The sequence below is a fragment of the Cuculus canorus genome, chromosome 2, assembly GCF_017976375.1.
Source record: "Cuculus canorus isolate bCucCan1 chromosome 2, bCucCan1.pri, whole genome shotgun sequence".
NCBI classification, from domain to species: domain Eukaryota; kingdom Metazoa; phylum Chordata; class Aves; order Cuculiformes; family Cuculidae; genus Cuculus; species Cuculus canorus.
Genome location: NC_071402.1, coordinates 140,399,157 through 140,425,543, shown reverse-complemented (window position 1 = coordinate 140,425,543; position 26,387 = coordinate 140,399,157). Strand labels below are relative to the sequence as shown.

The following is a 26,387-nucleotide window of genomic DNA, read 5'->3' as shown; positions in this document are numbered from 1 at the left end:
AGAGTAACTGAAGCAGCTCAGGAAATAACTAACGTATTTTCCTTTATTCTCTGTGAAGCAGAATAATAATAAGATACGAAAATCCCTAGCTTTCAATAAACACTAACCAACCAAACACATAAAAAACCCAAATGTCAAACCCAACCCAAGCAAAACAAGGAGAAAGTAAGCCGGGTATTTTAACTGATTCCTTAATTTGTGATCTGATTTAACTGAAAAAAATATGATTCCTCCTCTGGAATTAGAACTCTTGGAGGAAATCCTCTGAGCTGTGGTTGGAGAGCTATAACCCTGCTGCTTCCTTTCAGATACTAAACAGCATGAAAACAGGCCTAGGGCTTTTTCATGGGACTGACGTTTCCTTGGGTTCATTATTTTAAACAAATAGAAGGAGGGAAAAGCACTTTTGGCTGCACATGAACAGGATGCAGAAGAATAACTTATGCTACCAATTAAAAAAAAATTAGTTGCTATTGGAGATAGGAAAAATTTTCTAAAAGATTATCAAATGTTCCTTTGTATATTTCAACCAGCACAAAATCCCAGAGTGCTTGTGCACAGATCAACTCTTCACTACTATTCAGAGGTAAACTTCAACACTGGATTTCACCAAGGCGCACACACATTCTCTTTCCAAACTGAGTTTACATGAGGATAAATACTCGAATGAGAATGTGAAAGTAAACCTTTCAAAGTTTTGAAAGACTCTCCAAAGTTCTTTAGCAAACTTGATTTCCCACACAAAATCTGAAGTTATTGAATAATTTTTAGGCTGAATGCTCTGATGTAACTTTGTCTTCTCTATCATTTTCCCATATTTCAAATCGTTCAGACTTTCAGAGGACTGTTTCAATGTTTATTCTGAAGGCTGTGTCTTACATCTCCATTGATATCAACATCTTTGTCTAATTAAAGGACATAATGAATTTAAATCTACTCAAAAGCAGTATTTTTAAACTACACTTTGCCAACAAGTTCTACTTAACTCTCTTAACCAGAAATATGTAATTACAGAGCTATCCAAATTCTGGATCAGTTGTCAAAACTCCAGAAAAAATCTTGCAATGACTTAACCAAATGGTTAAGAAAAGGGGAAAAAACTATAGTACAGTCTAATACTAAATGACCATACATTAACTTGATACAATCAAGACCCATTAGTCTAAGTACACTAGTCCACTGTTAATCTGTCTGGGTATCTAGGCCTTCTACTTTCTCCTGACAAGGAAAGAACTTTCTGTCAGCAATTATCTTGCCCGTAGCATGTGTTTATGTGCTAAAAATTATCTGAAATATTGTTTAGGCAGTTCTAATTTGTGCATCAGTCTTTATTCTCTTCTAGAACCACCTAATTTACTTGGCAAATTACAGTCAGAAAGGGATGAAGCTTCACATATCTGAAATTGTACTTCTGATATGTATTTCCAGAAATAAGAAAGATCAATTGCCTGACACGTTAATTGAATATTTTGAAGAAACTGTTCTGAAACAAGGACTGCTTCAGACTTAAAATTCAATGGGATCATTTAATGACTTCATTTATTTTTCTCTTTGATAGAAGTGCTTGTTTAAAGTTTCTCATTGTGATTTAAAAGACTTTTTGTTATAACGATGTTTCTGCAGTCTTAGATTCATCTGAATGGCTGGCTGCTGATGGACAAGAAACAGAATGCCTACTTCCTCCCCACCTTTGACTTTTATTGTCAGTGTTGATTATTTATTTTAGTGCTTCTCCCCTGTGGCCAATGTAGGTTTCTCTTGTTGAGTTGCTGGTTCCTGCTGAGCTGGATAAGCTCTGGAAAAATAACTTTGCTATCAGTACAAGGCAATGACAGCCAGATCAATGACAATACCCCAAATGCCAGGACACTGCATGACATTGAAAGAAGAGAAGAATGATACTTGTTCTCTTCTTTTAAATCATCATCTTCATGAAAAACAATTCAGCTCAAACTTCTGGACAAAACCAATTGATTACTATGTCAAGCCTTTTTCAAACTAAAAGTATAATCCCCTGTAAAATGAGTATCTATAATAAAAACAATGAGCCAAATCCCAGAAGAAATCAGCAGAGCTGTGTGAGCTTCATCTCCTGTCTAAGCCAGCTGAGGATATGATTCTTTTTTAAACATTCCTTCCTTCTTTTATCATCTGTCTCCTTTTTACTCCACATTTGTTTGAAAGCATTCACTGCATCTGTGATATTAATGCAGAAACCTGGAAATGGTGTGTGGAGAACAGGACTGGCTGTTAAATTCTGGGTCTCATTTATGAAGTGCTGCTATGAGCAGAGATGTATAACAGTGAACCAGAAATGCCCATTAATTCCCTGAGCAATAAAACAGCAAGAACTGTCTGGCTTTTTTTTTGACCATTTTCTCCTTCTGTTTCCTTCCTCTAAGCAAATAAGGGATAAGCAGGTTAATATCTGAAGAAAATCTCCTGCTATACCTGCATGCTAGTGAATGTTTCTATATACTGTAACACTATGCATTATACTGTTCAACTGTGAGCAAAATACCCAACAATTAGTGCTTTCTTAGACTACCCCAGCTATGGCTTATCATGTAGGAATCACCCTCAGCCCATGCTAATAGTCTGCATGTCATCATTTCACTGTGAGGCTGACAGAGTTAAATGAGAGGAATGCAGACCCTTCCTTGCTGACTGATCTCTGTGCTAAAAAACGGTCCCAGTCTTACTTATTTTATTAGAAAAGACATAATTCAAGTTAAATTAGGAAGAGCTGAGGTGCAACCCCCAGGCTCCGATCATGGACTAGTATTTTATTTGCTGAAGATCCACAGCTGTTCATTCCTCCCTTGCTCTTTTTCTCTGCAGGGTCACCTCCTGGCTCCATAGCACCAGTTCAACTCTCTGTGTGGCCCTTTGAAAAAACATATTTTTGTGAAATTATTCAGCTTAAAGATCCAAAATGAAGTAAAACAAACAACTGAAAAAAGACATAGGTATGTGCATGTGTGTGTGAGTGCACATGCGTGTTTCTAAGCAGCTGAATCAGCTCAATAAAGCTTTGGAAAACGCCCAGGGAGGGTGGGAACAGGAAGACAAAGCCTATGACTTTTAAAATGCAATTTTAAATCAAAAGAATGATAACTTGTACCCAGATACAACCACACTACTGCTCCTTAGTGTGTAACATGTTAAGTACTATTAAGACATACATAGCTACAATGAAATGTATGGGCTCTGATTTCACTGATATCCCTAAAACTTCAGAGCCCACGTGTTAACATGTTGCACTTTGTTTTGTCCCTACAAGCTGCATACAAGGAAAAGGCTCTTTCCCCAAGGTTAGGATGGTCCCAATTTGCAATGTTAGTTTAGATTCCTTAAAATCCTCTACCCGCAGAGAACTGCTACAGAAGAATTTTATTCTACTGTTGTCCAATCTTAGATAAGCACATTTGGCAATGAGATTGTTGTGTCCAGCTGGGAAAAGACATTGCAAAGTCTTACTCCCTGCCCTTATATTGGCCAGCAACTCTTCTGCTGTCTTCTCAGCTGCAGCCAGATCATGATGCCTTTGTTCCCTAAAGGCAGAGCACTGGGACGACAGCTGAAGTAAGCTGCAAATATTAAAAGGACTTTGGACCAACATATAAGAAAGGTAAGAAAACCACAAAAAAAGCATATGCATGAAAACTTACTGTGTCACATGCAGCCCTTCTGTCCACAAATAACTGGGTGTAAACAGGCAAAAGACATCTGAATAAAACACAGTCCGCCTTATGCCTTGCTTTTCAATTTGCTAAATGTTCCCTGGACATTAATTTCTCTCAATGCCAAGGTTCACACACAAATGCAAATCAACAAAGGTTAAAAATATGAGAAAAAAAAGAACAAGGAGAAAAAGAGAGGAAAGGTAAAATACAAAATACTACTAAAACTGCTACTTGGCCCACAACTTGATGAAATTTCAACAGATCCACCTGACTCAGCTTAAAATTTCTTTACCCCTACTTACACTCAGCTCCACATATCTGTATCACTTTTGCTGTTTTCTACATCACAGACATGCAATCCCCTACAATCAGGGCATCATGTTTGGCTCCTTAGCCATCAAACATCAACTTCTGAATGCAAGTATACTACATAGGTTAGTGAATAAATGAATTACTTTTTAATGGTGGTACAGCTAGTATGTAGCTATACATGTTATAGCTAGATTTCTCACATAAGGTTCTGCTTTATTGGAAAAGATAGGAAGAGCACTATTGGACATGGATGCTACTTTTTCAGAAATCAGTGTAAGTAAGCTTAGAGCATACTCAAAAGACAAGATTCCTCAAAGTAAGTGTAAGCATATAACTTGATTCAAATTGGGAAACTATTGGCAACAAAATCAAATTCAAAGGAGAGAGAATACCACAGGGATAACCATGAATAAATAAAAGTTCAAAAAGAGCCTGCATTCATTGGAACTTTGACTGGAACTCCCTTAAATTTGAAGGTTGATAGTTCTTTTGTCTTAAGGTCACCAGAAAAGAGTCCAACTTAAACAATAAAACACATGTTGAATAGTGTGGGTCGGGAAGAAACAGGAAAACATGGATTTTGATTTGAATCTTTTACTCACTTAACAAAAGGGATTTTTCTTTTTTTAAAGTGTATTGAACTATTTGTATGGCATTCTTGTAAAATGATACACTGTCATGGACAAATTGAATATCATTGGCATGCAAGACCTCTCAAGTTTTTTGTTCAAAATAGCTGGTTTTGTTCTGGGTGGGACAGCACATATGCACTGTACTCAACAGCTACGGACAAAATGACTAGAAAAAACACTTTCTTCAAACTTTAGGGATAAGTAAAAATCATAGAATAATGTTATTCTGTTCTAAAACAATAGCTGCTTTTGGAATAAATGGTGTTTTTCTTGGCTTTTGTGTATTGCTTGTTTGAACCAACTAACACACACTCAGGATATGATTTAATGGTGCTCAGAGATGTAACAAGGGATGGCATTTATCAGTGCAAAGTCAAACAGCGCAGTCAAAGTGTGTGTGTATTTATCCTTATCTGGGGAGCTCATTGAGAAAAGGGACATGATAAATATGAAGAGCATCATGAGTGAGATTTGAAATGATCTATGTGAAATCCTGAGAGAGGTGTTAACTGAATATTAGGTGATAACTGCAGAGAAGACAAAGGAGAAGGAGACTTAAAGCCTCAAATGCAGGATTGGTTTACTATGCTTTTCTTTATTCAGTAACCAGTCATGAGTACAAACCAAATCAACTTAAACTTTCATGTGTAGCCCTTAGCCTAAAAAAACCTAACAGAATCGGACTAAAAGTGATGCTTTACCTAGAAACCATGACTGCATCCAAGAATCTTACTTGTAAAAGAAATTTCTCTATTAGTTGTGCTACAGCTTTGAACAAATGCTATGTTTACTTTCAACATGATGCTTCTTTGAAATTAAACATAAATAGGGCAGGTTCCCATTCTCTATTTAGTCCAGGCTTAGATTTATATTAATTACTGATGATAAACTGATGCAGATCTTGATTTGTCTAGAAGAACTTGATAACAGACTACAGCGTACTAGTAATTTTTAGATGGCTGCATGAGGGAGCTGCCTATCCATCTGTCACACCTTAACTGTGCAACTTGCTTTATTAATCGAGAAATTCACATAACCCAATATTATTTCCTGAAATATTTATGCATTTGTTCTAGGTTCATGACCAAGCCCATGGTAACACTCTTGAGCTTCTTCCCCAGAATGGTAATGTCAGATCCACATCTCATTCGTCTCCCACAAATAATGCAGATTGTCTGCTGTGGTATATTTGGTACCATGTTCTCTGCAACAGCTTACTTAAATATTACTTGAATATTTTTCAATTGCACAAATACAATAAGGAATGTTCTTTTGTAACAGTGACCTATTTATACCAGTTATGCCTTATTATTTTTTGTACTTTTCAAAATGCAAGTCTGAGAAGATATGTTCTCCTCTGTATTGGAGGCACTTACATCCTATAGATCAAATGAACACGGGAATAATAGATTCTACTCTTTAATTCTCATCTTATTCTGTTCTATGCTTCTATCAACAACAGCTTTTAAGTTTTGGAATTTGCAGAAATGTTTGGAAATAAAGAGCAACCCGTCTCCACTACTTGTGATTTTACCAGTCCATCAGTGGTTTTACCATCCATAGAGAAAGGCCACCCTTTCATGGCTTGAACTTTTCACAATTCTTGCTAAATTGCTGTTCTTCACAAGTATCACAATTTTCCTAATAACCAAAAAAGGATGTAGTTTATGCCATACTTTGCAATGATTTGATTTTGATTTAATTTCTCCTGCCCTTATTCAACTATTTCTTCTTTATTTTAAACAAAAATGTTATGTTTTTCTAGTTTTTCTAAAAGCCAACATTGCTTGCGAAAAGACGTCTTAGCTTTGACTGCAGAGATTGATTAATACCTTCTAAAGATTAAATTCAGCACAATGGGTTTGACAGAACTGATTAAGGCACCGCTGTTTGCATGATGAGTATGATATCAATGAATGAAATAAATTAACATGTCATTACTAAACTGAGAACAAAAATAAACAAATAAGTATGCGCTTTAATTTGGTATTTATCTGTCCTTCTTAAAAATGATGTTGCCATCTACTTAGCCTTTTCAGTCACATCCTAAAAGATAAGAAAAGATGCTTTTAATAGAATGAAAGTAATTCAATCTGTGCATGGAGAAAAAGGGAAAAATCCTTCTCTTTTGTACAAGGACTTCAGTGAAGTTTTGTTTGTCTGCATCAATAGAGAACTGGCTTGAAATGTTGCATAGACATGAAAGAAAACTATTGATTTTATTACGTGGGTGCTGTTCACCAGTGGTTAACACGGTTACATCGCTTGAGCCTGGAATACTAATAAACAATTCATTTTGATTTCTGTCACTACTATTGCATCTAAGCACCATATTTTTTTAATATAATTTTAAAGATAAATCATTCTGTTCCTATTGATATCTCACTTCAATTCACACTGCTGTCACTAAGAATGAATATCTATATCTTCCTAAGCAATGCCTGGATAGGTCCCTAGTGGCGCTTTCACTGGTTCTGCATCTTCACTATTGTCCAATAGAAAATGTTCAGGCTCTTAAAAGTAAGGGAGTATCTCAGGTAGGGTTATGAAAAAGTAGTGTTTTCTTTCATGTCTAACAACCCTATACTTATCATAAAGTAGAGGAAAACTGCTGAATTGAAACTAAACATAAGCAGGTGTAGGTATCCACAGTTTACTGTAGCATCAAACAGGTATGGAAAATGTTCCTCTCTCGTACTGTCACCTACAGTGGAGATGAACTGATTAAATGTCAACATCTGCAATGTAGAATGTCTGCACCTGAAGTAGCTATCTGTATTTGAGGGAGAAAAATGGTAATTTATCTAAACCTAAAGGACATATCTCAAATAGGTCAGATGAATCATGGTCTAAAATAGTTTGTTTGTCTTTACGCTAACAAAAAGAGCAAAAGGAGATGATACAAGAATTAGATATTAAAATTAGGTGAAAAGAATCTTTCCCACCCTCTGAGGGCAAGCGTTAAAAGATTTCTACAAATGAGTGTATGGGACAGCTAGCGCACTTTTCCACCTAATATCCTACTTTAACTCACCTCTTCTGGAGAATTAATGAATGGAAATATTTTTTTTCCCCACATGAAAATAATTGAAAAAAATTTATGTCCCAAACCAAAATGCGAGTGCTACTGGACAGCTAATGGAAAAAATGCTACGGTGAGGACAGTGAAGGATAGGAAAGAGAGGTATCTGAGACATATGTTTTAGATATATGTCCTGTGTCAAAACAAAAGAAAAGCAATAGCAGTAGCAGTTAAAGAAGCAGCTGAGTGACAAACATGTTAAGAACAAGAGAGCATCGTCTGCAAGGTGAGGTACATTCATTTCTTCAAGGCTTACACTACGAACACAAGAATACCTTCTAGATTAAGTTAAGAAAGGTCTCTTCTGGAGACTCCAACTTCCTAACCCAGTGACAAGACTAGTGACAAAAATTTTACTTTTGTCTTACCTCTATAAAGAAGAGACTTGCTGCTGACGTTGGATGATGATACATATAGACAGTCACAAGGATGGCTGCAGCCACAATGAGGACCAGGACTAGAATTCCAACAATTAAACCGGCATGAAGCGTTCCACCTTTCTTCTCTGCTGCGCTGTCATCAGTGGAAGCTGCACAAACAGCACACTTATTAGCACAGTGACTTATGTCTTATCCATTGCATTTCAATTGAGCATTTGCTTTCTCTGTGTTACATGTTTCTCGTATTCCACAGCCTAAGCCAGAAAAAGATGGTAGATGTCTCTTTCCCACAACTGAATACTCTCATAATCTTAATGATCAGACAATTCCAAATACTTTACTAATTCTAACTCAATAAATAAAATTAATATCCTTCCTTTTGAATGCATTCTGGCCATTCTGAAGTTCCTAATTATCCTTAAAATGAATTTAGCTTTGATTTTCTCATAGAACTATCGCAGTTGGTCTACAGACAAAAAGTACTAATAAAATGCATGCTGAATGTTGTATTTTTTAGAAAAAGCTTTGTTCTGGTTTAAGCTAAAGTAGAATCAGTTTTCTAAATTTTCAGCTAAACCTCATCTCATTATTTCATTTTCTGAAAGTTAACTGCATGTTTTCCAGACAGTGTTTATCTCTCCAGAAGTGTTTGTCTCAGTGCCACAGGGCACTGGTATGCAGAAAGGCCATTGCTTACATCTGTCCCTAAGGAGACAAAGTTCATCCTTAAGTTGGTGGAATACTGTAAATGAAACAGGGGGGAAAAGGGTTGCACCTGCAGGGAGGAGTGGAAAGGACAGGTGACCCAAACCTGACCAACAGAGTATTCCATTCCATATACATCATACTTGGTATAAAACTGAGATATCAGGAGGGTCAAAGCTCTCTTCTTTGACGGCTGGCATCTAATACAGACCTTGTCTGTCTTTTTGCTCTGTGCATTCCTGAATCCAGTTCCTCAGTCCAGCTCCCATATGCTGCTGAGTCCACTAATGGACCTTCCTTTTCAATCTGCAGCATAAGTGGTGACGTAGTCATCAAGGACTGGGGGCAATTTCATATATTTATATATATATTTATTAATTCTTCTTAGTATTATTGTTTCATTAAAACTGTTTTGGTTCTTGATTCCAACAAGTCTTTCTCTCATTTTCCTTTCCCCGGGGGAGGCAGGTATTGTGAACACAACTGCTCGAGTTTAGCTGCCCATCAGGCCGGGCCAGAGCTGAACTTTGACAAGCTTGAAGTTGAGACATGTCACCAACCATTGTGAGGTCTAGCTAATACACACATTCTGAAAGCCTGATTCATTGGTTTTGGAGAGGGGTTTTGAATTACTCTGTGCAACTGAATCAGGCAGCCAAAAGTGTAACGGATGTTAAATGCAATATTCTAATCTTAGTCTGAATGGAAAAGTCATCATGCCAAAGTATTACAGAAGAAAATCCACCTACTAAACCTGATACCGAGAGGAGGCTCATGCTATGTATGCACCTGTCAGGAGAAAAGAGGTATGGCTGTCACACAAGCAACTTGTCAGCAGTGCTTCCAAATACATGACTGAAATTCTTTCAACAGCACCATAACCTTTGTGGAAAAAGTCTCTCAATAAATTAGCCAACACCTGTAGAACTCCTTGTGCTATGATTTGATTTCTGCTTTGGACAACCTGGAGTATCACAGTGAGCACAAACATGATAAGCAACGTTTGTTCAGTATCCTCATGCATAAAAGCAGAAGTGCTATTCTACCCTCTACTGCAGACAAAAAAGTGATTCAGAAGCTCTAAGTTTAAGAAACAGCAGAATACTGGCCATCTGGCTTCACAAACTTGCATCATTCTCCTAACACTCCCACTGCTTTCTGCCTTTCTGGCAATCCTTCAAATCATCTCCATGCCTTACTCCACAAAGAACGTGTCTCTGATCTTGCTTACAAGAAATCTTCTTTCAATTATAGCTGGCTATAATAAAAATTGTTGGTTTCTACAGTTATACTTTTTTGTTGTGCCATGTCCCTCTTTGGTTATTTTAAAGTGTCCTGATCTCTGAGGTCAGGTTCTTTGAGAACAGCTATCGAGCTATGTGTACCATTTCAAACAAGTTACTATTACTGTAACTGTAACAGTAACAACAATAACAACGATAACGGTACACAGTCTTTTACAATTCTTCAGATTGTGAGTAGATGTTTCAGACAGGAATTTATGAAACTTTGGCTTATCAGCAATTTAGAAATTATTTAGGTAAAACTGCAAAATTCCTATTAACACTAATTTATCAGTTGATTAACAAAGTAATTAAAATTATTCAATGTTTGTGTTATAATCAAATTCATCATTGAGTTAATCAGATTTGAAAATGATGAGATTCACTCCTATTGACTACATGGTGTAAGAAGTATATATGTGAGCACAGAGATACAGAGATATATGTGTACACAAAGACATATCAATGTTTAAGCATAAGAGAAGTATTGCTCACGCGAGCTAGAGAGGCTAGCCTGAAAATGACTCTCTTAAGATTAGTGAGAATTCTCACATGTAATGCACCAGAATTGCCAGCAGGCGATGGTCGGCTCTCAAGGGGGGATAACTTCACCTCAGACCATTTGCTAACTCAGCAAATGAGATTGCGCACTATACCTTAGAGGTGTCCCAACTCGGGGTGGGAGGGGAATTACTGGTCTCAGCCTTATGCGATCCAGAAGAGCTCATAAGGCCTTCCATGTGATCTCATACTTTTAGGGTTTTGAGATAACTGACTTCTGTAAGATATTAGAATATTTATTTTGATGTTGTAGTATTTACTTTAGCCACACTTGGAAGACATCAGACCATCTCCCTGGTGCTGCCCAAGTGCTCTGGATCACTGAATCATGACAATGGGTATTCTCTCCTACAGTGCCCCTGGCCGAGTTGACTGCTTATCAATCCCTCTCTTCAGGTGATAAAGGAGTTTCTTTCCCAAATACAATAGTTTCAGGTAGGCCTTGGCATCCTGGATGACTGCCTCTAGAATGATCTTCACATCCCTATGAAGCCTGTGTTCCTCTGGATCAGAGAGTAGCCCAGGGAGGCGAGGGAAGGTGGTGTTCCAAGTGCACCAGAGGTTGTGCTAAGTAGTCTTGAACGGCCTGTGTGGTGTAGCAGGGGGATAACAATCGCACCACCACAGTAGAGCACTCCATGTAATATTAAAAAATAGAGCTGGAAAATAGCAGAAGAAGGATATGCTCTTCGATCCAGGTCACTATACAGTGTTAAATGCCTTGTAAGAGGAGCAATAAAAGAAAATAGGAGCAGTTAACCTCAGTATAACAGCTTATCCACGTGTGGCAGCACTTTTTCTCACTCAACTGAGGAAGGCTGCATGGCTCAGTGGATTACACAGCACTAATGCAACAATAGGGAGAAAAGGAAAACGAAGATGTATTATCTTAGCCAAGAGGTATTTCTAGCTATAACGAGGAAGTAAATCTATGGGAGAGTGCAGGGATTCGTGTAAATTTCCTTGGCTTTTGTTCATGTTTCCTCAATCTTGAGTCAGGATGGCTGAAATCCCACAGCGCTGCTCTGCTCTTTCCCAGGATGTCAATAAGACAGTTTGTGGAGTAAGGAGCTGAGTTACAGAATCAGATGATAAAGATAAAACCCCAATAATGTGAAAGGTTAAACTAGGACGCGGGAGGCATTAATGAATCCAATAAAAAATTGCAAGCATGCACTCCCACTCAGGTACTGCCTAATCCTAAAAGTATCTTTCTTTATACTGAAAAGTTAATGAGTACCTGTTCACACGGGAACTTTAATTTTAATTTTGCTGGCTACGGACATCACGCTTGAGCTTAGGCATGAACAGCATTCAAGAATCAGGCCTCTCCCTTTCTAAATCCTTCAAAGTGATTTACTTGGCTTTCTTAAAGCTTAGCTCACACAGATGTATAGGAACTTCTAAAAAAGAAAGTAGTGTCAACCCTAGTTGATTTTTTTCTAAACACAGTACATACAGTGAAAATTTGCAAGCCATTCTTTACATTGCAGTAAAAGAAAGGAGACATGCTTAGAATGTGGAAGATCTATTTTCAAATGTATTCCCACCTAAAGGGCATTTAACATACTTTCTGACAGTTGTAGCACTATATAGCAAAAGATGCAAATTCATGGTGGAGACAGGAAAGAAAGGTCACCCTAAAAAGGTTCCTCTAGCTTTCAGGCAGCACAGCCTTTCACTTCACATAACTATTAATAATTTACTAAATAGTTACTAACTTTCAGCAGAGAATAGATGAACGTATACATGCTCCAGTTTTAATTTCTGTTCATGCATTGTAAAAATATTTAGCACGTGCACATGTATTTCAAATCACCAAGCAAATGCAAATTAAACAATTGAAAGGCTATCAGGAAAGGCCTGCTTTATTGTACATGCTCTGGGTTGGGCTATTAATTCCCAATGATGTGCAGTTAGTTGTGCGAGTCACTCTACTGAGAAGTAACTGCTCCCCAGAAGGAGTGAGGGATCCATAGTTTGTCTGCGTCATAATTGTCTTTTTGACAGCTTCCCACTCTTCAACTCTTCCCTTCAATGCCATATGGGTGCAACACAAACTACTTTATCACTTGTACCCATTTTCAGGCCAATTTGCACTAAATGAGTAATTTGTATTGTTACTATGTTCTGGTTGAAGGCAGAACACCGTATTCTGAATACTAAAAAATGCTGGAATTCAGCAAAGCCCTAATCATCCTGTAAAGGCCATCAAATTAATCCCCTTTGAGTTGGTATTTTCTCAGTGTTTAGCATCTGACTTTGCAAATGAGAAAGCTGTCTCTTTCAAATAACAAAGGTGATAACTGCCTGCCCAGTTTCTTACTAATTTAGGGTGGAACAGTGTATGGACATCAGTGCAGCGATTGGAAAGCAAAATGCAAAAAAATAATGAAATACAAGAAATGCTTTTCTTAAATGACAACAAGTGTAACTTGTCATTTCCATAATCAAAATTCAGTTCATTGACTCCAGGGCTCAAATACTCATGAGAAATTGATTTCACTCTCTTCACAGAGAGACAATAAACAGTGTTGTCAACTTTAAAAATACTCACTGCTGCAACATCAACTGACAGTTCTCTTAAAAAGCTACCAAGGGGAAGAGATGAAAAAAAGTACTAAGAAACATTTTTAGGTGCAGAAATCTTATTATCACAGCACATCTGCTGTTCCAGACAAGGCTAAACCCATGGGAGGATATCTGTCGTATAACCAATCCTTTCCCAAAGGGAGATTTCTCAGTGGAACTTTCCCCAAACTTTCCTTTTCTTTTGCTCAAAAAAAGCAATTGTTGCATACAATATGGTCTATTGATCAATAGACTCCTCCCCAAATTCTTGCATGCATACCAAATTCTTACATGCATAAACCTTTAAAGTAGAAGGAGCATGCTATTATCTACAAGGTTAGTCTGCTTCCCATTAGGTGCTGAACAACAGTACAGAAACAGCAAGTATCCTTTTTTCCCCAAATATAAAGGCATACAATAGAAACATTAAATAACTGTTCCTCTGCCAGAATGCAAATTAGAAGCCAAAACACAATAAAAATGCCCTCATCGTTTGCATGATAAACACATAAAGACTATGTAATCTTTGTTTTTATATTACTATATTACATCCCTAGTTACAGTCAGGTTAGCTTCTTTTGATGTAGGAAAACCAAAAAAACCACAAAGAATTATCATGAATGAAAATCTTGTCCTGGTCTATGGGGACTGTGATGCTGACTTTGACAGGAACAAAGGTGTGTACAAACTGGGACGGCTCTCCAGAGAGATTGTAAACATATTGTGGATACTCCTTGACACTGTTTGTCTAACTACTGCCTATTAACCACTGAGATCTGCAAAACAATGAAATGCATTTGTTTCTATTATCTAAATGTAAGGCTTATACAAAGTTCCTAATTGTGATCTTTTTATACATGAGAAAGCAAAATGGTGATGAACACATATACACCTTTCATGATATGATATGGGAAAGGGTTTATTTACTAGAGATTAATATCTCTCCCTGTGCTAGAAGAGATACAAAAAACCTGCATGCTAAACCAAGGAAAACCAGGTGAACTTCTGGTAACTCCTGGCTAGAAACTTTCCTTTGTATAAAGTGACATGGAACCAAGGGCAAATGACAGACAAAAAAAAAATAGAATTTCATTGTATGGACTTGAAAAATAAAGCTTTGCTTTTTCTCTCCAAAAGCCATACCATTTCTTTTTACTCTTGCATTTTGATCAGATGGTAGAAAGCCCCAATTCAAACTCAGTTCTTGCATGCATATGCAGCTTTTAGGGATAATACGCAATACCTTACTTCACCCCCCCTGACTGACACAGCTATGCTGGCAAAGCCAGGGATATATATGACCTAAATAGCACCAATCAGCCTAAAGATGATAACCCAGTACCGAGCTTTGTTCTTTTCTCTCCTCTTTTTATCAGAAGAATGAATTTTCATGCTAAACCCCTGAATTTGTCACAAAGAGACTGAGAACAAACCCTGCAATTGCTTCACATACAGGAACGCTTTATGACAAAATGAATGTTTGCTTTGAGGTCATGTGGCAGCAGTTGGGTGAATTCTTAATGTTCATCAAAACCCATGATTTTTTTAGCTGGTTGGTTAGATGAGTATGAAACTATCACATGGGTATGAAAGCATCTATGCAGCACATGGTACAGGAGTGCTGTTTTATTGAGCTGACGGTGTTTCTGGCATGGTTTTAGATTTATGGCAAAATAAGTCTGGGTATAAGTGCATGAAAAGAGATCCTACATACGAGGCAGCCTGGAAAAACAGTAGAGATTTATGTATATGAGATTTATGTCAAAAACAGTAGAGCCATGTCAACAGTAGAGATTTATGTATTTTTTATCTTTCTCTTATGAGTCTGCACTACATAGATTAATCATTACAGAAACAGAACGGGTGATAATATCGGAGCCTCCATGCAAACATGCCATTTTTAGTAGCTCAGTTGTTAACTGCAGAATTTCCCTTGTGTTCTGCAATGTACATATTAGGTAATGACTCTTCTGGTATAGGTGATTTTGAAGCTGTATCAAGTCAAGTTTTATAAAAATACATTTATTGATTAAAGTAGATTGTGCCATATTATTAACAGTAATACAAACCAAGTATCTTATTATTCTTACATAAACCCCACTATCCTTCAAATGCTAGCTTCGGAAAGTCAGATATTCTTATTATTATTACTATGACTGTGAAATTATTATAGAATCACAGAAACTTAATGATCCTTAGAGAATGTTGCAATTAAGTAACTTAAAAACTTGTGACAACAAAATACAACTTTTTTTTTTTTATATATTATTCACAGGGATGCCATCAGAGACTGCAAATTCTATAATTCACTTTGTAAAAATATATTTGTCTGAAGTCCTGAGCTGTAGGGAAAAGGAGATATAGTGAAAGCTGATTTCTTAGCTGCTCATTCCTACTTCTTGGTTGTGTGCTGGGTGCTGCTTTTGCAAGTTACATAAATATGATCCATAAACAAAGGCAAGTACTTCTTAGGATAGATGCTGTTTGTTGTATCAAAAATCTTGACAATAGATACCTATCTTTTTTAAAATCATCTAAGAAGTAATCAAGTAATTTTCATCCCTCGACAAGTTTTATTTCAAGGTAATAGAACTGTTTGCCAGTGACAATGCTGGAGCATTCTGATTTTGGACAAATCAGCTGAATCTGCCAACTCAAACCCATCTCTTCTCACTACTATCTCTGTTACCTGCCTGACACGCTACCCTGTACCTATGTTAATCCCATTCAATTATCCTTAACACTTGCAATTGTTCATCTTCTATAGCCATTCTTGGACTGTTATTGATCTGGTTCTTCTCATCCAGTAGCTTAGGGATGTCTGATACCTGTTTCCAGATAAGAGATCTCCACAAGCCATCTGGCAACGCTTCTTCTTCATGTGTTTGCTCTCTTTGGGCAGCAAAAGAGCAGAAACTCTCTCTTGCTGCATGTTAGGGGATAAATCACACCTATACATCTAAGTTCACTCCATCAGCCATCCACCCTATCATATATGTCTTTGCTAGCCAGGAAGCTATATCACCTCATTTGCATGACTGTAGGTTTGAGTTAATATGCTCCTGCAAAGAGGGGAGGACATAGTGTTTAGGACAGCTAAGCACACAAGGGTTACAGCCTACTCTCAGCTGAGTAGAGCCACTGGATTTTTCCCCTCTTTGTGCCTCTGTTTATACCAGGAATATAAGTCTATCAGGAGACTGCTTCTTTTATGGGGCAGGTATATAGTTCTCCAAATCTAAGCTTTTTTTTCCTTTTTCCTGCACATAATGCAGATTCCTGAATAGATGATAGATGACCTACATAGACTGACTGTGGGAGGAAATAAGGGAATGTACAGTTGGAAGGATTCTCCTGAGGCTCAGATGACCCTCCATAAAAATGTTCTTGCTGCCTCGGAACAGCATGCTCTGGACCTTTCAGCTTCTTCACAGTAATAGAGTTTGATTTTCTTGATTTGTATGTTCATTCCCTTAGTATTTGTTAACATTTTGAGGTTAAGCCATTGCTACACTTTATTTGGCTTCATGATGATTTATAAAGTTATGGCTCAGCTAATGCTTTAAAAATTGGTTTCTGATTGCATGTAAGGAAAGATAGGTGGTCTTTGACTGAGAATATTACTAACTGTAACCCACAAATTCTGAATTCAGGCTTTGCTATCAATTTTCTCCAAGACCCACAGCGACTCACTAAGTCTCTCCAAGACTGATCAACTGCTTAGTGCAGTAAAAGGATGAGAGTGCACTAAATTCAAATCTCTCTGTTTATAGGATGACAGCACTCTAAATATTTTAGCTAAGGAATTTCATTCTTCTGCTCTAAAACATCACCTAATGCTACAACAGTTGTCATCAGTATTCATTTTCGTTCGAATCGCTTAGGGCTATGTAGGCAGTTACAATACTTAGTAGTATCAAACAGTGGTCATTGTGAAGCTTAATATTGTGCCATATTGTACTACTCCATTTGGCCTGGCGAGAGAGCAGATAGTTGCTAAATCCATAAGAGTAAAACATTAACAGATTACAAGAATTTTGATTCAGTCAGCCCACTGACACCTCTTAGCCCTACTGAAAGCAAACACAAGACCATGAAGTCAAACAGGCTGTTCCTCTCTAAAGCTATGTCTAATGCTTCCAGTTACTCACTGCCATGTCCCCTGCCCTGCTTTTGGAGACAGAACAACTACAGGTACTTTAATGCAAAATGTACAACTATATTAATCTACTTTCACTTAGTCTCCGTTTTTCCCATCCTTCACAGTGACCCACGCACACTGATATCACAGATGAGTAAGAAAAGTAAAGGAGATTGCAGAGACTGCAGGAGGCTACTGACTGCAGCTACTGGGTTAATGCCATGTAGAACAGGTAGCTGAAAAGACAAGATTGCAGGAGCTTTGTGTGCCCTAGCTGTCACACTGCTACAGCACTGCAACAGCAACAGAGCAGTTGATCAGTCTATTACATTTAGCCGATCATAAGATCTCCATTTAGATCCACATGAGGTTTTTAACCCTTTGAGCTAGTATAAAGTACACAAATTGTATGTGTTCAACAAAATCATTTAAATGTGTGCTATTACAGCAAAGTCATGACAACTGTATGAGTAGACACCATGTATCATTTTATGCCTGGCCTAGAAAACCAAAGAGAACTAAACTGGTGTAAGTTAGACTTCAGCGTAAGTCGAAGTGGTTAGACATAGTAGTTCTTGTGTAGCTAAACTGTTATAACATCATGCTTCTTTAAACTAATGTGGTATCTAATGCCTAATATGATATAAAAATGCTCTTTTGTGCTAGAGGCAGAAAGTGACATTTGCTTTTTAGGGGATGCATTCTAGCACCACTAAGGAAAATCTCTGTCATTGACTTTCTGCATATTTGATTGGTGTTTTTTACATATTTTCTGATGATAGCTATAATAAGATGATGACAGAAAAACTAGGATGCAGTGGATATGCAAGAAATTCTGGAAAAGACACAAATATCTTGCTCTAAGTAACATTAAAGCACAACCCATGTACCACAAAACAAACAGAAAATAACAGTTATTTTATGCTACCAATTCAAATGTCCTAAGAATAAAGATAAGTAATCCATTGTTCTATTTTTGACCCAGAACAGATGTGTTCAGCACTTTTTGCTTTAAAAAACACAAATTTAGCCCACTGTCTACTGCATAAAGTATGCAGAATACATTTCTTCCTGTGGCTGATGCACAAGGAAGATAGGAATATTTATATCAGAATGTGCTGCTTTTCCAAGCTTATATTCTTGGCTTTGGAAGGCTCCATTTCAATAAGATATTTGCCAGCAGGCACTGATTTAACATCACATTTAACACCAACAATGCAGCATATGCTTTCCCTAAGTCATAAGATTTCCTGAGAAGGAAGAACTAGAATTACACTAGGCACATAATTCCATATTTCTTATAGGGAACATACTATAGTAGATTCCACACTTTTTCATAAGAATAATGCTTTCATATTCTGAGTACTACAGCTGAACTTGCAGAAAGCAGTGAGCAGCACTTAGCAAATTGCTTGAGGTCTTAAAGTTCAACTTTGATCATGCTTTGATCATACTGAAGAAAACAAGAGAGATCTCTAATATACCTTAAGACTTGTGTCTAATGAGTGTCGAGAAGAGACAGCTAAGAAATGACAGAGAAGGAACAACTTGGAAATGTTCAGAAAGAAACAGAGAATAAAATGTGGAGATGCATCAGCATTTCTTAGCTTGTAATGTGCAGTGTGAAATACAATATGTTGGAAGACTTGCTGACTTCATTTGTTCCCTTTGCAATCTCTCCCCCTTCCTGAAGAGAAGAAAATGGATAAAAAAAATCTGATAAACTCCGTTTATAAGACTCTTTCTGGTTTATTTAATAATCAAGGTGGCTAATTATTCTTCTTGAATCTACTTTTCTTCATATTCTTATCCTATTAACAAATTTCTATCCATTACTACCAGTTCTCCTGACCCCTGTGTTCAGATACTTTTCTCTGTGTCTTCTATTTCCACCACTACTGAAACCACTCCACAGCTGCTCCTTGAAAAAAAATATTTTATACAAGCCCAGCATATAGCAAAGCATAGATAAAGTAACCTTTCGGAAAAGTTGTCTCCAAGGAAATCCTTGCTCACTTCAAATTGTATGAGTCCTGTAGTTTCAGGGGAACATCAGTAGTTTTGAACGAGTGCAAGACACAGAAGTAAATATATATTATCCATAACCAAATCTCAACAGGATTTTTGCAATAATGGTAAAAACCTTAAATCCTCCTTTTTTCATGAGAGGAGAGTAGAAGAAGTGGTCTGAATCTTGGCCTTCTAGGTTTTGGGGCAGGAATGGAAGTGGAACACATTCACCAGGTCAACCTGAAGGGAGTTAATATAAGGAAACATTGGGAATCTACAAGTACGATGCCTGCTCTTAGCACACCAATTAGACTATTCTTTATAGCTCACAGAGATAGGCACATCTATATAGCAATTTATTCCTAATAAAATTGATATATATATATATATATATAGCCCCAAATATATATATATTCCTAATAAAATTGCTATATATATATATATTGCCCCAAAGTAGAGCCTGTAGCTTCCTGGCTGACACCAGGTGAGGTGAAGCCTCTGGAAGGTCACTTTGCCTGTCTAGGCCAAGATCTGATTATAAAACAAAGCCATATCCCATGGATTTTATTGCATACAAGATCCATTCTAAATTAATTTTAAACCACCACTAATTGATACTGATTTGTTAACCTGAGTTAGCTATTTTGGACTGTGTGGTCATAGTAAGTTTTATGATGTCAAAAATATTTCTTTTCCATAACAGGTTTGTTTGTCTTTTTTAATTGAAATAGGTCTCATTTTCTGGATAATTTAGAAACTTAACATATTAGAAAGAAATGTTAGATGATTATTAGCAGGCACGAACCCTTGAACATGTTGCAGCTGGAGTTCAGGGTACACAAGAAAAACAGGACTAAATCTTCTCCATAATTTGTCAAGAATTCCTACGGTAGGAAGAGCTCAGACTGCAAGTTTTAAAGAAAATTAAGATAACAGATGACTAGTGGGAGTTAGTTGCCAGGCATGGAACTGTTAAATAAAAAAAAAAAAAATCCAGCCTTGAGTAAACTTATGACTGTATATAAGGCATATAAAAGTACTCTTTTTTTCAAAACTTTGGTCTGTGTTTTGTTCATTCCTTAAAGAGTTTCCAAATTTTTCAGGCTCAAATTAAGTTCTGTATAACATTAACCCTCTACATCACTAAAATTCATGCCTAGCCATCTTTCAACAAGTCCATCGCATATTTAAAGTATCAGGACACAGGCATTTCCTAGCACTACATATGCCAGCACGAACTTGTGCACAGATAAATAAAATAGCTTTCTCCTCTGGGTAGATGTTTTTTGCATAGCTTGCCTTTTTTTTTTTTTAACAGTAAGTTGTGTACATTTTGATAAATGAGAAGTGTAGTGATCTCTCTGACAGTTACTGTCCAACACGCATGCACTATTCTTTTGAGTTATAAGGCTGAACAATGAGACAGACTCATAGCAATCAAATCATCAAAATAAGGTGTCTAAAAAGGTCAAATAAAATGTCTAGATGTGCTGGCAAATCATCTGAATCATCCACCAAAGAATTCTCAGCAGGAAAATACTGCATTACTTTAAGGCCACAGCTAATTGCATATACTTTTTATGAAAAACTAGGATTGAAAAATGAAAACAACAATAGAATCTGCAATTAATAACAAAATTTTAGTGCTGCACATATCTTAAAACTTTCAGAGTGCTTGTTATTTTAAACAGCATTAATTTAAATGAAAATCATTACGGCATGCCAGCTATATTTTAAAATGATTTAGCATCTATATATTAGGCATCTATCACACAACTATGAAGAAAACGGCAAGATGAAGAAACAGAAACAAGAAATTTTTACATGTATGTTAGAAGATTGTGAGTCAATTACAGCACTAAGTTGCAAGTGATTTTCTCATATTAAAAGGTAAAAGCAGTTTGACCTGATGCTGAAATTTAAATTTAGTTGCTGCTTTATAACATTTAGTTTCAAAAGTTCCAGGCAGATGTGAGATGCAGAATTTCTATAGAATCCTTTTGTTGTACCTAACCATATATTGACTGCTATCTTCCAAGGACACATCAAGCTACTGGCCATCATTGATCCAATATAGCTTTGGTTTTCTATTATAAGAGGTTCCTTTTCATTAGAGTTTTAAAGGATCTAGTGTGCGAAAGTAAAGACCCTGTATTTGTGACCTGAAATAATCTACTCTTTATGAAAGGCTGGCAAATCACAGAGAATCAAAGAACAAGCCCACGGCTGCAGAGGTTTTATCTGAGCCTAATCTAGGGGTCACTGGAAAATTCAATGTATAATGGAAGATTCATCAAAAAGAACTTCTCAGATTAAAAGGTACGTTTACTGTGTGAATGCGGAATCCTGGTGTGTTGCTTTGCTTCTACGTTGTTTGAAGTCAGTTTCTTTTTCAAAATTTCAAGAATAAAAGAAACAGCTCAAGGAAAGTGAAAAATCACATCAGGTGCTGGTTTGTCTTCCTAAAATGCAGGTGCTTTCTGCATGGAAATTGACTTTCTATAGTTAGGATAAGTGATGCGAGAAACCCTAACACCTCACTCTACCAAACAGGCCACAGCCATCCCTCACTTGATGTAGTATTCAACATTTTGTTTGCTTTCACAGGGTTTTCTTCTCAGATCTTGGGCAAAGAATAGACAAGTAAAAAATAATCCTGTTGCAATTCTGAAACCGAAAGAAACTTCAATGTGGTTTCTAAAGCCCACATTTCAAATTATTTTTTTATATAACAACACATTATTTTGAGTTGTTTATGAAATGCTCACAACAGAGAGCTGCCGAGTCCCGCCTGCCATGGAGGGATGGCTTATGAGGCAGAGTGTGGGCACCATTCAGGTGGGAACGTGCCCTGTGAAGAGAGCAGGCATGGAACGTGAGAGTGAATTGCTGACTGATTCGCCTTGTCTATAGATCTGTAAGAGCACTGGAGCACTTTTCAAAACAAAAGAAAAAGCAATTGGATTTCAAGAAGAACAAGAGAAAGAAATATTCAGGGACATTCCGTGAATTTAGACCAAATGCCTAACTAAAAGTGCCACCCTAAGTTTATAGATGCCCTCATTCCAAGGGAACACTTATGTGTTAATGCCATGTCAAACCACACCACTGCCAATAAACAGACAATTCAATGCCCAGTACAGCCTGTGACCAGCTATACTGTGGTTAGTGACAGCAAAATGATAGATGAGCGACTATCAAGGAAGGGGATGGCAACTGCCTCCTGTGGAGTGAGCTGATCTCTAATTTGAGGAAAGGAGAAAATAATGACTGAATATTATTGAAAAACAAATGACAAAAAAAAAAACCAGACAAAAAACCAGACAAAAATGCTAAAAGCCATCCCCCCCCACACCCCATGCTTTTTCAAAACTCGAATAATTCTCTTTGGGGGCTCTGAGAGACCACTATGCCTCAGTTGTCTTGACCCACTGCACCTGAGACCTCTGCCCATGGGGTTGGGGATTCCATGTAAGCTCAAGCCCAAATCCTTAGCTATGTGGCAGGTGAACTTGTATTCAGCCACATCCCTGTTCTTGTCTCCTGGGTCATCCTCGGATCTATGCTGAAGGTAGCTTCTCTTTAGTCTTGCCCACAGGCCATGTCTCTTTTGACAGACTTTGAAGTCGTGTTTAGCCTTATCGTCAGGCCCATTTCCTTTTGCTGCTGACTCGACTCCCTATGTGGACCTGGCTTTGTGTGGACCTCACCTCCTCTGGTACTGCTGACAGGAGACGCTTTGGTCCTTGCCTGAAATGTGCTGCTGGCTGCTGTGGCTAGACTGCTCTCTTGCCACTCCAAGCCTTGTCTTGCTGACCTGGCTTCCTGCCTTGACCCTGGGCTTGCCTTCTCACTGCAGACTCAGCTGATGGTCACTAGACTGGGGCTGACCCTCACCCCACCCCTGCCTGTGCCTGCTATCATGCTCGGCTGCCAGTTCCCCTGCCCCTGAGGGAATCTTGGTGCTCTATGCCCAAAGGAAAGGCAATCAGAGACAATTATATTCCCTTTTATATCAGTGAAAATCTAATTTATTTCAGTTTGTTCAGCAAATCATCCTCTGCTTTCACAGAGTACTGTGAACCCTACAGCAGACAACCCAAATCTTTTCTTTTCCTCACCAAACTCTACATCAGCAGTGAATACAGACGCAGCCTATGTCTAATGACCCGGCTCCTGTTCTCATCAACTTCAAAGAGAGAAGGAATAAACCCCAGGTCTCAGTCCTTGAACCATAAAGAAGACAACAAAAGCAGTCCCCTGCAGACCCTCATTTAACAGAGGCCTTTATCAGTGAGACAAAGTGATTTTATTAATTTTTTGGGGAACGTGCACAGGGAAATAGAGGATTTCAGCTAGCACAGAACCACAGATACAAAATAAATATGTTTAGAACTAGCATCATACCCTCTTAGTACAGTTAAATAATATTATATTATTATACTACACTTAACTTTATTAATACAATAAAAAATATTTAATACACCCATATTTGGAAGTTAATTAAACCTGCTGTTTTATTAAAGAGTTATAAAGAGGGTTGTAAATGTTTAATTTACTAAGCAGTTGCTAAGGTTATTTGCCCTGCTGCTCTTCAACATAGATGTGAAAGGCTAAAGTCCCTTGAGAGTCTAGCAAAAGCTATTTCTGTAATCTGATTTTGATTAATGAAGTTCAGTGGAGTATAATTTGACAAACTACTGATATTATTTACAGACAAAAAATAATCTCTTACCTCCATTATCTTTTAGATGCAGTGCTATCTTGGTGTCATCTATAAAGGAAATTCAAAGTTAGTTGTAGGAAAATGTATTTTTCTAGGTCATGAGTCATTTTAGGAATGACTTTTAAATGTCAAAGAAATTCCACAATGAGAAAATGATTTGGTACTCAACTCAGTGAGAATTAGATTGTAGTGTTCTTACTTATATTGAGCAATGCCTTACTTCCTTACTACTAAGAAATGCATTTATGAGAGTGTTACAGTGTAAAGGAGGATTCAAAATACTAAAGTCTGCCTCATAACACTTACAAATAACTCATTTCTGTCACACATTCATACACAGCTTGAGCATTCTATCCTATTAAGGACTATATGAATCAACATATGACAATAAAATGAAACAATGACCTAGTTCCCCTTCTGAGAATCAAGAAAGGTTTACCAGTTTTAAATTCTATTTATTTCCATATTCATCTCTTGTAAACATTAATGAATAAAATGCCGGGCAATAATACTGCTAATGCAGTCCAAATCCTGCACTGACAGTTTCTAAACTTCTCTTGCTGCAAACTCAGCCTTTCTTATCAGTAGATTCCCACCTTGCAGTGCCTTCAGCTCAAATTTTCCTGTCACAGGCCACTTAAAAATTCTGCAAGCACTTGGCACCTTCCCTTCTGTTAACATACAATTCCAATCGGAAACTTGCCCCACCCCTGCTTTTACTTTACATATGTTATTTGATTAATCTGGGTTAGCTTTTCAACCCAGCTGAATTTTCTCCAGGAGCAGCAAAGCAGGATCTCTCAATGACTGGAAGGTTCAGAAGCCTATAGAAACTATTTTACAACAGTGAGCACTACATGAAAAGAACACGGTCAACTGATGGAAAAAAAGTACACAGGCACAATTCAAAGAGGTTTTTAATTTGGGTTATCTCTAATTTTCACCTAAGTCAAATACCAAAAAGGATTCAAAATTCATCAGATCTGTGACAAGAGTTTCTTCACTAACTTTAGAAAGTCTTTTTTCCATCTACTCTTTCAACAGTCTAAATTTCTTTTAGACTCGTCATGTTTGCACAACAGAATAATGAATTTTACACAATTCACCTTCTGTGGGCAGGCTAGTTGGCAGGTGGGAAGTAGTGGATTCTCTGGTGGTTGTTAGAACTCTGAATTTTGTGGTGGTTGGCTGCAAGGTGGTGGTGGAGTATGGATGTATTTCAGTTGTGTCTACATTCTTCTCACAAATCTTATCTTTAGACTGTTAGGAAAAAAAATAAAATGAAGAGAAAATTAATTCTCAACAGAGACTGTCACTAAATGAAGAATTTAAACACGGACAAGCTGTCAGGATAAAAAGAATGAAAATGTAATTTCAAGAGCTCTTTCTTTTCTTCCCCCCCCTTTTATTTTCTTTTACCTTTGAAGTGCTCTACATAGCATTCAGCTATATGTATTTTTCATTTAGCCAGAAAAATTATTACACACAATTGTTAATGACAAGGCTTCAAAGCCATGCCCAAATGTCAAACATACTATTTTCCCCATACAGATTTGAACAGCTGAGACTGTCACTCTAATTTTCACTCTTCTACTGTGGATGTTTGCTGCTATTGGTCTGGGTGCCACATGTTATAAGACATGTTATAAGAAGATCCGTGGGAATAAAACATATAACACATGTTATAAGAAGATCCGTGGGAATAAAACTGTAGCACTTCATAGTGACTAATGTGTAATTAACTGGAGCATTTAATTAAGATTTACATGCAGATACCACAGAAAAATATGCATATGTGTGTAAAATGTGTGTATGTTTTCAGCCTATGCAGTATTTATATAAACACTATAGAGCAACACATTAACTACAGGCCTATTAATTCTATATAATATTAAAACTTCATGTATTATATGTGTGGATATACCAATTATTATATAAGTATTATAAAATATAAACTCTATATAAACTATAAAATAATCATACAATATTTTGATTAAAATCTCAAGTATTTTTGTTTTTTTCCCTTGGACACTTTTAGAATTGGACACTTTTAGAATTCTGCGGGTGTAACAAATATTTTCTTCCACGGATCACAGAGTTGTATGGGAAAATGCATTCAACTAGCAAGCAACAAATCCGGCAACTGCCTGCAACTCCTGCTGTTCCCATCTATTTTAATGAGTAGTGGAATTGCACAAAACCTGTTCATTTTATTGACATCTGCTTGTCAAAACCAGTGAGTGCTGCCTTTCTTTTAATATGTGTGGTATTTTATTGTCTTTGTTTTACCAGAAACAA

At 37.1% G+C, this 26,387-nt stretch overlaps 1 protein-coding gene across 1 annotated transcript in view; it reads right to left on the bottom strand.

Moving 5' to 3' along the window:
* The window catches only part of PLXDC2 (plexin domain containing 2), a 262,550-nt gene that overhangs the window by 5,851 nt on the left and 230,312 nt on the right, over window positions 1–26,387 (bottom strand). The window contains exons 11-13 of the mRNA XM_054058522.1: window positions 25,196–25,349; window positions 24,099–24,137; window positions 8,081–8,241 (exon numbers count right to left, since the gene is read on the bottom strand). Of these exons, the coding sequence (XP_053914497.1) occupies window positions 8,081–8,241; window positions 24,099–24,137; window positions 25,196–25,349 (354 nt within the window). The remainder of the gene's footprint in view (window positions 1–8,080; window positions 8,242–24,098; window positions 24,138–25,195; window positions 25,350–26,387) is intronic.